Raw genomic sequence first — 14,081 nt, 5'->3', positions numbered from 1 at the left:
GGTTAAAACCAGAAAATAAAAAGAAACATTTCCTCTAATTTGAATTACTTATTGAAACACTATAAACTTCAATTAGCTAATGATAGCTGCTAGGCTAATTATCTATCTTGGTGGTTCTTTGTGCTGTGTTTTTTCTGCCAAGGTTTCTCTGCTACTTGAGAAAAAACACAGAATGGATCATTAATTAGGATGACATTCAGTATTTAGAATGGATCATTAATTAGGATGACATTCAGTATTTAATTTTACAATATATGTTTCAAGCAGTTTCATGCTTCATGTTACTTATTGTACATCTTCTACGTATCACTTTTAGCAAGATATTTTGTTACATGTATTACATGAAACTGAGGCATCCCTGTGTTTCACCAACACCAAAAAATCAAATCCCACAACACATGGTGAGTTCAGACACTAGCATGCCTCTTTCCACAGACATAGAACTAAAGTATAGAAAAGATAAGATAAACTATGATCCTGAGGAGGAATTATTTGCATCCCTAAGAGCAAGGATTGCTGCTGTTAGTCACAACAAAGGGACGAATAGTAGATTCTGTAACACTACCCGAACATGTGCTCACAGCTGTTACAAATCCAGAACCACCCACTACAAGCTGGACAGTGAAAAATGAAGGCACATTGATGTTGAACTGTAAAAAGTCCAACTTAAGCACAAAATAGTTGCAATAATTATTTTCTTTTAACAAAACAAGCAGAAAACTAGAAAATCTACCATGTGTTTGATCCTTAAATCAATAAAAACCTCTGCTACCTGACCAAAACAGTAACCTGCAGGAGTGATAGATTTTCACCTTTTGCATTGGCCAGCTACTAGAATGCTTAGTAATACTTAATGCTTTAAATTTCTTTAGGTATGACATGAGACTTTTGACAAATGCCTGAATTACAGATTCCTGGATTCAGCAACAGGTAACACCATAAGCACTATTTTACTCTCCAGCCTGATGCAGGTTTTTCCTTTCACTCCAGTTCCTCCTAAGTCTCTTTCCTTCTCGTGTGTTGGTCTTCCCATAAAGAGCTGCCTTAGAGCTAGCAAGCAGCTTCTGGCAAAAAATTCTTGACTTCAAGTAAGGCCTTCCCCATCCTCTGCAAGTATTCCTGTCTGTGCTCTTCCTATCCTACTGTAGTGAACGCATACTTACACGCCCACACCCTCCCACATCTCTATCTGCACACTCACTCACACACAAACACACACATGCATAGTAGTTCAAGTGGTGCAATTAACAGGCTCAGATGTAAAAACCCTGTGTTTCAGAGCTTGTGCAAAAAACACATGATGCAAATCCATCTCAAGTAAATCTTCTGCAAAGTAAGCTAATTCCTACTTTAGGATTTAAGCCTTTCTTTCTAGATTGCAAATTTTAACACCCCTACAAAAAATATCTAGCTTTAGTTCCGGCATTGAAGACTGAAAAAATCTTTTGAGTTTGAAACTGTTTCTGGCTTATTTCTATAGTTTCTCCCTTTACGTTTAACTTGGGCTATGTCTTCACATTTGTGGTACCTAGGGATGAGTGTATAAAGGCAGTAAGAAGCAAGACAAGTCTTCCTGTTCCACTGCCTAACTCAGCTTGATGCTGTCCCAGAATACAAGGAAAAATAAGAAAGACAAGTGAGGTAGCAGAGATCCCAAGCTGAGCAAAATCAGGGCTCAGTCATGTGCCAGCATGCCACAATTTAGAAGAAAAAGTGCTCTGTAATGCAGAAAAAGAACTGAATGAAAATGGTACCTCACTACAGATGAGCTTGGGGTAACAGTTCTGCCAAAGTTCTGCTTGTGTGAACAGAAAAAAGGAATTTTCACAAGAGCTTTCAACCCAGTAAGATCTGAAGGGTTTCCACACACATGCCCAAAAGTTGGCCCTGACAAAGTGTTACTAAGGTTCCTGCTATGTGCCAAGAGACAACTTATTCAAGGTATATGAGGACCATATCTCTCAAAAAAATTACTACATGAAAATTTTACCCTAATCAAGACATAATTTTCAGAAATATTTCGATTAGTTTCACTAGAGTGGTGCAATATAATCATATGCCAAACTTGGAAAATTTAAACTATGCAGGGTAATCTGGAGAACATTAGGAGCAATTGGGAAAATAGTCCCAGATTGGGAAGTATTTGGCAACCTTATTTATATACAGCCATCTTAAATCTAGGCCTCTCTCCGAACAGAAAACTACTTGTGATATTTGAGTTTTATTCTGAACTTAATATTAATTTAAAAAAAAATTTAAAAAAAAGAAAACCAAAGAAAAAAAGCTCACAAGCTCACATAATCTAACAACACTCCTACAGATAATTTTGGTTATAAAAAACACAGCAACAAGCACAGAAAAAAAACCCCACTCAGACATATCATTTGGAAAAATGAATGTAAATGAGGCTAGCAGATAAGTAATTACTGAAAAACAAAATCTATAAACAATAGAGATAACAGAGTATGTACAAATATACCTTGTCCTTGAGGAACTCCATAAAATTCAGCAGCTATCCTTGCTGCTTCCTTACGGTTTCCTTTCACAATGTAGAAATGACTAAGTATAGCAAGGCTGATCTTCACAAAAAGTTTAAAACAAAAAAGTGAAAGTATAGTAAAGTAGACATTGGATAACTGCTGCGCAAAAGGGCGACTTTCTTCTATGACAGTCATTGCTGCAGCAAAACCTCTGTCAGTGTTTGGGTCGGGCTCTCAAATGTGTTGATAAGATCATATGGCTCCAGCCATGCACTCTTGGGAACAACTGGTCCCGAGGAAAGAAAATATCAGCTGGTCATGATGCCTGCTGCTCAAAATATGACGATTATTTATACTGTACATAGTACTGAGTTCACTACTGCTCTTGCTAGCCTGGTGATATTCATGTGGGACAGCAGGTTCCAAGATCCTGGATTGTACTTGTTCCACTTAAAAGGTCTGTTGCATTCCAAATTCTGCATTTCTAATTCATTTATTTACAAGTTTAAATACATTTTCAAAAGTATTATTATAAACTCCTGAAATTCATGTACTAAACCATGTAACTCAGATAATCCATTTTTGCTAAAATATGTTCTCCTGCTGCTTAAGTACAATTGCTCTTTTCTGATATTTCATTTTATGTCAGACTAATATTCTTTCCTTAAAAAACTAGAATCATATCAGCAAATAATTGAAGTACATATTAATAAATAAACAGAGATTTATTATATACCAGCTTTGACAGTCTCATTGTTTTGCTCAGGCTGAATGAAAGTACCTAGTATACAAAGACTTTAGCACTATACAAAAAACAGTACTCAGAGTAGGTGATAAGAGTCAAACATCTAGGTATTTTTATACATAAGACCTGGAGCACCTAAAATTAAATTAATTAAAATGCAAAGGTAAAATTTCAACATGGAAAATTTCTTATAGTTATGATATGTATTTCATTGTGCTGCATCATATGACATGACAGCCTTTATTTGTTGGCCAGTTTTAAAGAAGGGAATCTAAATTCCTCCAATTTTTTAAGAATTAATTTGCTTTTATACCATAAAGCTATTACTCACAGTCATCAGCAGTCACTCACAAGTTGTTCCATTAGTGTGAGTAATTGCTCAGTACATTGCTGAGTTGCAACATGATACAAACTGAGGAGCTGCATGACAGAACCAGATTTCTAAGTGAACTATAATCCTAAAGTAAAGAATCATGGCAGGACAAGAAAGGGTCCTACTCTAAACTTTTATACTTCCTTCTAACTTCAAAAAAAACAGTGTCTTGAATTATAACTTAAAATGCTCTGCCCAAAGTAATCCTAAACCTTTCTATTCTACCCTGGATTCTCGTTTGGTGATTAGAAAAAAACAAAAACATTTTAGAATGTTGGCAGCTGTCCACTAGGATAAAAGAGTATGATTCAAATGTCACTGCATTCACAGATCACCCTGACTTCAATGAACAGAATAGCAGATATTAAGCACTATAATACAAAACCATATTTCTGAAAGGAAAGTGGAAACAATAGGGCACCTCTTATCATCTGACTCTGAGTGATTTATTAGAGTAAGAAGCTATAATGTTTTCTGGACACTAAACTCAAAAAAACCCATACAAATGAAGAAAAGACAATGATAAGCAAAAATGTTCTTGGAAATTATTAAAATTTTTGACAGACAGAACGTGAATTGTGCTTATCTTGAGAGAAACAGGCAATAGGTATTTTTCTTTGAAAAAATTTAATCCACTTAAAAGTCAATCATAACTAGAAAAGGCAAGTAAAAACGAACTTACACTGTAAACTATATTAGTTAGTAAAAAAAATACACAAATTTTTACCAAATTTCATTTATAGATATTTTCTCATCCAGCCAGAATAGGAACTGCTTTCCTCATACCATTCTTAGAAGAGGGAATGAGTACTTAAAATGCCAAATGAAAATCCCTTTTTATATTTGGTACATTGTTATCTGACACTGAATTGAGGTGTCATGTTTTCCACAAGTATAAAAGGCATTATGATCTGAGCTACCATTGCCAAGTTCTGTTTCAATCATTAACAGAAATAGTATTTTCCTTAGTAACACACCCAATACTGGAATTTCTTACTTCTCCCATATTTGTACTAGTATTACTAAACTTAACTTGATCAGTCCACAGAATTCTCCAGCCATCTTATGGACCCATTTAACAAATTTACCATGCAGTCCAAGGAAAAGCCATAAATATGTTACAGAAAGCTGTTTCTTCCTTACAGCGTTCTACCTGACCCTTTTTCCATGTTATGCCATCTGGTACCTGCTTTCTCATCTGGACTTCTCCCATATTTTGTTAACCAGGAAGGTTATTCCTGTACCAAAACTTGCCTTGCATCCTTTCAAAAATTTCCCTCATCAGTAATAAACTACATAAGGATGAAAAACTACATGAAATCATGAGTTTTGAGAATTCCAGCTCACACATACTCATCAAAAGCTGGCAAGTTTAGTCTTAAAATATTTCCTCTTTTTTAAGAGCTCTGTAACTCTTATGTGCCAGCTTAGCTGGAAACTCTCCCAGCTGCACAGAACCAAGTCTATCCTAATCTAAGGGTTCTAAAGGGCTACAGAAATTACCATTACAGCTTTTTGGCAAAGCCACACTATGTGGCACCCAGTCACGAAAACTGAGCAACTGCTTAGAAGTTAACACCCACACGGCATTTTGGGAGAACCAACAAGGTGAATGCTGAGATCTGAACACAGAATAGCTGAGAGGAAGCCCATGCAGACTGGGAAAACCAGAAACAGAAAGCTACAGCTGTTGTAATGGAAATCAGAAAATAGAAGCATAGGTAAATAAATGAAGGCAGTCAATGAGATGACATGAAGGACTGTAAAAAATTGGGATGTAAGTGTCCCACATTTTCAATTGCATGGCAATATCTTGCAGCACTTCAGAATACTGAGAGGTTCCAAATGGAAATGCACCATATGTAACAAATGTACAACACTATAATGATATCAAAACACTTAAAAGAGCAGTGGATTAATCTGGATATTTGCATTTCCCATGTAGTTTTGACTTTTGGGAAGGAAATTTCTTGGCCTTATTTCCTCACTAGTAAAATGGGGATGATTCTGAAGATAATTTCATTGCTGTTAAAAAAACACTCAGATATCCTGGTGAAAAGAGTAATTAACTGGGTATTTAATAATTTTTATTTTAATACAAAATTCAGATTACAAACCTAAATGAAATCTTGACTGTTCATTCACTTAATGCCAACAGAAGAGATGGAATGTAAAATTATTTTAGCATTTAGGGTTTTATCATAGCACACAAGAAAATGGCAACAAGCTACATTGCAGATTAACAATATTTGTATTTTTATTTTGTTTAAGAAGATAGTAATCCTGTGGCAGACAAGGATACTCTTACCTTGACAAACTAGCACATTTCCAGCAAATAAAACAAGAACAATGTAATGATTCCTCTGATATGCTTCCCCACTTCTGGCAATTAACTATTTTAATTTTAAAACCACTTAAGAAACTTCAAATGCTGGGATTTATGGTCTTAGTGTTCCCTTTTAATGTAGCTTGGTCAGCTATCATTTCTCAAGAATATAATCTGTAGAATCAAGAGAGCAATACTGCTGCTTATAATGACTATAAAGTGGTTCATTTCAAACTCCAGAGCTCAGACAAAGTAACCTGGCCTTTAATGCTTTGCTGTGTAGCAGCCAAGTGCAGAAAGAAAGTATCTAGCAGTGGCACCTGTTTGTGCTAATTCAAACTGTCCAAAATCTAGTGTCAATTTACCTTCAACCAAACCAAGTATTTTTTAGAAAAACAAAACAAACAAAACAAAACAAAGAACAAAGGGAAAAAAACCCCAAACAACAAACCTACAAAACCTATGCCCTATCATCTATGATTAATTGCATAACCACAGTCATACACTATTTTATTCTGGCAATTTTACATCTGTGCTTTAGAAGACTGGTGCGTCTAATTTTCAGTAAGGTCAGATACACAAGAAAATTAACACAACTGATAGAATATTTAGTCTTTGAAGGCATTTTTTTAACATCAAAGTCTATAAAACCCTTAGAAATATGATTTCTTTTTAGCACATGCTGTGTTGTTACATTTGGAAAATATGCTTCCTTCTACTTATATTTTTAAACTAATATATTTAAACTAAATGATAGAAGATGTAAAAGAGTAATTATATTCACAGCACAAATTTCATAACAGTCTTAACAGTTTTCTTCTCTATTTTGGAAATGCGTCTAAATCTCTGAAAGTGGAAATGTTTATTTTAAAAATGAGATAAAGATGAAATACACTCCAAGGAATTATTTGCATGACACTTCACCTGCATGTCTTCCTCCACATATAAGAGACAGCTCAATATACACAGCAAATTGATAGTCATCCTGGTTCTGAAACTTCTGTCCAGTGACAGGTGTAACAGAAGATTTTAAGATAACAGGCAGAGGAACAGGAACTCTTAGATGCTTTGAAAAATTGATTATTTTATACATTATAGCCAACCAACCAGGAAAAATTTATAAAGTAATGCCCTTGAAACAAGGAGTTAAAAAAAATACCAGTAAGAAATCAAGTTTTAGTACTGAGTTTCTGGTGTAAGCATAAAATTCTTCATGAAGGACTCAAAAGAAGAGAAGCATGAGCTACTGAAAAAGAAATTTCTAACTCAGCATGAAAAATTATCTGCTTAGTGACCAGCTGACTTGTATTTTAATGAGTGTATGAGATGCTCATCTTCAAAATTTCACATACTTACCTAAAGCTACTGAATCTTATGCCATTTCCTCCTTAATCTACATTCAGCAATTTTTTTCTACTATTTGATATTCAAAGCATTTGAACTGGAGAAATCTAGACTCAAACGAACTATTTCAAAATTTATTTCCTCATTATTCAAAATGGTTCCTTAACATCAGATTGAAGACAAAAAAAAAGGCATACATACTATAAAACAATCTTCAAAAAGTCTTAAACGTTCTTTTCATTAATATCATTCTTAAGTAAAGGATATGATGCATTTATGCTAAGGCACAGAAAATAAACCCAAACAAGTCATATTTACCTGAAGAAATTCAGAAGCTGAAGTGACTGGAAAACACCAAGCAGCTGCTGTGTCCTTTTCTAAACAGGAGCTCAAGCCCATCAGGACAACCCAAATACTACTCTTCATAAAATATGAAGAGAAGAGGTGGCTGAAGTACAGACTGTGCTACTGTTTTGGGGGAATGAAAAAACAAAATATGAGAGAACACAAACTTTTTCATCCAGAAAAGAGGAAACTTGCTTTAGATCTGAATTGCTTTTTCACTGCATCCCACTGCTATCCTTAAGAATTCTACAGAATTACTTGAGCATTATGACAAAGCCATACTATCAGCACAAAAACCTGAGAGTGGGGTTGCCAATTACAACAGATCCAACACTGTAAACCTAAGAAATGAAAGGCTCATATCTCCTTTTTACAGATTTCTTCCTGAATGCCATATCTACCCAGGGTCTACACAAACCATACAACATGAAGTTACAACTCATAACCAAAGTTAGTTTCATTCAGATTTCTGCAGTTCTCATAATCCCTGCTAAGAGCCTGATAACCCAACCAAAGACTTGAACCAAAAGTCTGTTTCAAAATGCAATGCAATGACATCTTTAGTGGCACAACAGGGAAAAATGAGAGTGTCTTAAAACACTTCTCATAGTTGAGCTATGGCTTTTGACATCCATTCTACTTAAAAGTTACTTAGACACCATTTGCCTTCTCTAATAATGAAGCACCAAAGTTCCCTTAAAAGAGCTTTAATGCACAAAAAAATTACAAAAGTTTTGTTACATATATACTTTCTCTATATATTTTGGTGCAGCACATTATTTCCATCAGTTCTTGAACTGTTCTAGAAAGTTCAAATTTATGCCTTTGTGTGATACAGTGGTACTTTTCTTGTCCAGTGTACTAAAATCATTGGTCTGACACAGTTTAGGCTCTATACAAATCAAGTTATTTGAGTACATGAATGATGCAACCTTTCATTTCTAACATCACGAAAAAGATTGTTTATTCTACTAACTCTTAATGTATTAAAAATTGTTTCATTTAGGTGTTTTGCCTTTTCTAGTAATTGAAAATACTACTCCTACGTTAGAAAATAATTCTAGCATACAGACTCGTGTGCCTGGATTTCCAGAGAATAGAATTACTGGTCAGGGATTAAATATCAATCAGTATCTCTGCACATAACAGACATTCTCCATATAACATGCATTTAAAAGCATCAAAAGTAACTCAGATATTTAAGTGATCATGAAATTCTAGTTTTATAACTTTCTCACTTCTTGAAAAAATAACATAGTAATGTAAAATCTGTGCCCCCTTTGTTATGCACCACTGGACAGCCACTTCTCGTGGCTGAAGGGGATAGATTCCCCTTCAGCTACAAGCCTGGTATCAGCCAATTCTGCTGTCACATTATCACATGAACATGCTTGATCTGCTTAACCAGTCCTTCTAACCACTGACAGCAAAGTTTTACCCAGAAGGGAAGAAGGTATGACCAACAAGCTTACAAGTAAATTCAATCTGAGTTTTGCTAGAAACAAAGTTTATTTACAGTATTTGTTGCAGTCCTCTTTGGATACCTAACATGACTCAACTATTAAGAGTATTACAGAAGATTCCAAAATAAGTCATGTGTGTACTTTGAGACATTACTAAACCCAGAAACGTGTCAGACAGCAGGCACACACAGCCTGCTGACAGACGAACTCTAGCAAATCTTGCCCCCCAGAAGTTTAAAAAGTTACCACCTCCAGCTGCTCATTCCATTCCTCAGCTAAAGGTTCCTGCCCCTCTCTCTCCCTTGCTGGAAATCAACAGGAAAGAATGTGTACTGGTACACTCCTCAGTTCAAAATCTGGCAATTTCAACTGTTAATAAAGTTAAAACCAACCTTATTTGGCTTAACAATGAAAAAACCACTCACACTCACCCCCTACAACCCATTCTGCGACAAGGCAAATGACTCCCTGGAAAAACTCATACCAAACTATGAGGGGAGAGTAATGTCAAAATGCACATGCATGCTGCCTCTTCTTAAGGATACTTAGGCTTAATTTTTATGGCTTTATGTACTGACAGAGATGTATCAGTGAATCTTGGGAAGAATCTCCTCCTTTTGCACCTCTTTCCCTTTCTGAAGTTCCTTTCTTGGGTCCAAGCAATTTATTCATTGCCAACCATGTCTACAGAACACAGATTCCCTCTGTGGCAACTAATTCAACCTCCTAGGACTGTGGTACCACAGGAGCTATGCTTTTGGAATTCCAACTAGCTTGACAAACTAACTGCTATTTCTCTAGTATGAAACCATCTTATTAATCTAAATTCATGTAACAAAACCTGGTATTTTTGCAGTTTTTATAGTTAATCTTTTCTTCAACTAACAGCAAAAATGCCACCTGCTCTTATTAAATAGATGCCTCTAAATAAACACAATACCTAAGCTGTGAATCTTTTGTCATCAATTTGAATTCCTTTCAAAATTGTTAATTTTATTCTAAAAAATAAGTTACAGGTTGTCTGTAAATTTTTCTTTAACCAGTTAACTTTTATCTTCAAAAAATATTTTTTGTTTCTCAAAGCAGTGAAATCATTTGTCTACTTTTATTCCTCCTTTCTTCAAACTTTGTCAGGCTTTCTTCTTGACTAAGTAAAAGTGGTTAAGTGGTTTAATTTTTCTTCTTTCTGTATAAAGCATATTTTGGTGCCTAAGAATGCTGTTAATAAAAGGAAATTACACAGTCAATAGGAGGGATGAGAGTTAAAAGTTTATTCTGCAAGCTTATGTCATTATATGCTGACTCCCATGGCTAGTGCTCGTAACAGAAAGGCTTTTTCCATCCACTAAAATTGGTATCGGCTAAACGATATCACCATGACAGAGCTAGTAAAACATCTTTTTCTTCAAGCTGAGGCACGACAAGTCTCTGCTCGGTGATTTTACAAGAGACATAAAAATACTTTATGATGAAGACTTGCAACTGGCTGAGTGAATGAGGTTAAAACCCGGGTGAGGTGGAGCAGTGGCACTCGGGTTTCTAGCCCAGAATGGAAAGCACAATGAAGTGAGAAAGGTTAAGCTAAATCAGTAATGTTCGAATGAATTTACCTAACCTGGCTTCAAAGGCCATGAAATGGGCAAACCTCACCAGAGCCAAGAATTAACTAGGTTAGGCTCCAAAACATATTGACTTTGGAGCCAAAAGCACATCTCTGTGATGCAGCTTTTATTTTGCCATATATTATGACACTAAATGAGGCAATGTAGTAAAATATCAACTTCATTCTGAAATCAGAAATTAAAATTCTCTGAGATTTTCTTGTTGAAGGATTCACAATAATACTACAAAGACAAGTGAAAATTTCTTCTTGCTTATCTTCTTATTCTGCATACTGTGTAGATCCAAAGTTTAAAAAATGGAGGTGAGGAGAACATTGGAATCAAATGCAGTCCAAAAAGCCTCTTCTCTTAGTCACAGCCTTTCCACACCAGCTGTAAAAATGAGCCATCCAGAAGAGGTGTTAACTGAAAGGGGGCTGTTGCAGGAGACAGCTGATCGTGGCCACATTTATTTTAATCTTTTATCTTCCTACCCAGAGCTGCTTAAGAGACTGTGTGCTGCTACTGTCTCTTAAAGAATTAACATTTCAACAATTAATAAAGGACAAATACAAGAAAATATTTAGACATTCAAGGCAAAAAAATCAGGAAGTACATACACGTCCCTAGATCGAAAAAAAAAGGTCCTCATCTATCTAGGTGCCAAAGATGCCACAGGCACCTAAACTTTCACCTGTAAAATTAGTCAGACACTTAAGGAGGCTAAAGGTGCTGGGCTGAAGTTAACACCTCCTATTCACTTGAAATTCACAACATACACCCCAAAGCTTCCATCTATGTGTTCCATGTTAGAAGCAATATGACTTTAGTGGGAAAACAGAGAACTCATAGCCATCTCTGTTGATGGTCAGTGTCAACACTTGCTATTTTGTTTACACATGATGAAAGCAATCGCTCCGTAACTTGAACATCAGAGTAGAAACATGTCAACCAAAGAAAGCAAGCTACTCTCTCTCAAAAGACTACTTATCATCAGCTGCTGACAAGGATCAATCCTGTTGAAGTGCCGGCACTATAAAAAAAGAACACATGTTTAATAGATCAAAGAGTGCACAAAAACTCATTTTCAAAGTCAGATAATATTAGGCTGAGAACTGGAGAAGGATGGCAAATTCTACATTTCAGACCTGCTGCCAATCCTATCTCTGCATTTTTTTCAACGAGTTTGTAATGAAAAATATGACATTTCTTAAAGTAATAGCCAGCCTGAACGTGGACATGCCTTGTGCTCTGATGGTCTGGTCTTAAGGATGCTGCTTGGGTGTAATGAATACCGTTCCACTGCATCTTGGAAATGGTCTCCCAAACCTTTCAGCTTCCCCAAGCTCCTTCAAATTTGTTTCCATAATTCTAGTATTTGCTAAATTCCCAGTAACACAACTTATTTAGCTGTCGGCGACTTTTGACATTAATATTGTGTCACCATTCTTCACAAAATATCAGATTTTATATCTCTCAAAGAACAATCTAGAACTTATGAGCAAACAGCTATTGTGAATACTTATCTCCCCTTCTTCTTCCACAACCGCCTTATTTCAAGATATTTTCCTATTTTGATTTTGCAATATTTCAGTCATTAAAAAGCTATAGGTTTCTTTATTCAGAAACAGTAATAGATCAGTCCTTGAATAAATTACACCATCTGTCTTCCCCTGTTTACTGCACTTTTAAGTGACATTTATTTAAGGTTTCTCCTAAAATAAATCCACACCTCCACAGGCAATAACCATATTTATTCACTGCCTTAAAAACACATTTATTTGGCTAAGCCTGTTGATTTGGTCTTTTGCAGGTACCTAACTACTGCTTTGAAAACTTCACTACTTTATTCCTGTAAGTTCTGCCAAAGAGCCATTTTTTAATTAAACAGTCATTTAGTAGGAAAAATCTAAATAGCAACTACATGAACTAAAAGTAAGAACAAAGCAATTAAGCCTTTTTTTTTTGTAAATATGAGAAAAAAATGGTATTCACTTTTGAACTATCCTTTTGAAAGCAGCAGACATTTTATAACTTCTAAAATGAAGCTTACAGTAAAATCTTCCTTAATGCTTCTAAGTCTTCAACTATTTTGGGGAAAAGTACCCACTTTTCAGTAAAAATAATTCAAGATTTCAACAACAACAAGTTCCAGACCATATGGTGACAATAATTAATATTTTGAATAGCATAAAATAATAACAAGCCTTTCAAAGCCGAAGATCTTTACACAAGAAACTCTCTGTGCTGCTGAAGAACTTATGAAATGTCAGAAAGGCCAAGAATTAGGAAATGCAAACCAGAAAAGAGCCTACCCTCTTTGGGATTGTGACTGATTTCAACGTGGCAAACGCACAGGCACACAGAAACCAACTGCATAGCGGGACACAGGGTCCCCAAAGGAATGTCCCCACAGGCACCTCCGCATCCTACAGGCTAAACAGACACGTGCTGGAGGTACTCAGTATGGGGAAAAACAAAAAGGCTCAGTATAACCCTTCTCCTTTTCCATTTCCCACCGTTATCCGCGAATATTTTTCTTCCCTGATTCATAGATGTGGCTCTTGGCTACAGGGAGGAAAAGAAGCAGCACTAGCATTAGAGAACAGAGGTATGTCAGAATGGCCTGGCAGTGCCCACCTTCTTCTCCCTGTCCCATGAGGCTTCCACCCTTTCAGACTCCTGCATCTGAGCTCCTGCTCCTAAAAACCTCAGGGCTGGGAATGGGAAATCAAAGATTACTGGATCGCTGCTGACACCTGTGGGCAGCCCCAGAAATCCCCGTTCATCGGTTCTGCTGTGGTTAGCGCACACCAACACAGCGGCCCCAAAGCATTGCAAAAGCCCTCCTTCCCCTGGGCTCCCACATGGATAATGCTGCAGGTCCGGGAAGCAGGAATGGGCACCAAAAAGGGGCTCCGGGAGGAGTTAGGAATCACCTCACTACATACACTGATCTTTGCTGGTGCCAATTTAAATTGAAATTTCAACGAAATTGGTGGGGGTGAAAGGCTGCCTCGCCCTGCCAACGGTGTGGGATCACCACGCCAAAGAAAAAGATTCCAAGAACAAGGCCAGCTACTAAAGGACATTTCTAGCCAAGAACACTGACATACTGAGCACGTGTGTAACAAAGTGGAACTGAATAGGAACATCCTCTAGGAAGCAAGGGAGGGAATGGCAAATCACAGTACCAGTGAAATCAAGATACAGACATCATGTGAAAATACAAGCCTCCGCCTAAAACTTGTTTACGCTTTACTACAAGAAGGCAAAAATCCGGCAGACCGACAGATGCCCTGTGACAGGGACTGCCCTGGGAGCACAGGGGGCGGCGGCAAGCAATAAACCCACACCGCCGAGCCCGCCCCACCGCGGCCGCCATGTCGCGCTCCGGCCCCTCG

At 36.7% G+C, this 14,081-nt stretch overlaps 1 protein-coding gene across 1 annotated transcript in view; it reads right to left on the bottom strand.

Moving 5' to 3' along the window:
• Positions 1–2,726, bottom strand: part of ASB5 (ankyrin repeat and SOCS box containing 5) — a 28,196-nt gene extending 25,470 nt beyond the window's left edge. Inside the window, exon 1 of the mRNA XM_084204868.1 lies at positions 2,480–2,726. Within this exon, the coding sequence (XP_084060994.1) occupies positions 2,480–2,675 (196 nt within the window). The 5' untranslated portion in view covers positions 2,676–2,726. The remainder of the gene's footprint in view (positions 1–2,479) is intronic.
• Between the last annotated feature and the right edge of the window lie 11,355 nt (positions 2,727–14,081).

The sequence above is a fragment of the Fringilla coelebs genome, assembly GCF_963513975.1.
Source record: "Fringilla coelebs genome assembly, chromosome: 4".
Classification (NCBI taxonomy): domain Eukaryota; kingdom Metazoa; phylum Chordata; class Aves; order Passeriformes; family Fringillidae; genus Fringilla; species Fringilla coelebs.
This window is presented reverse-complemented; position numbering and strand designations above follow the sequence as displayed.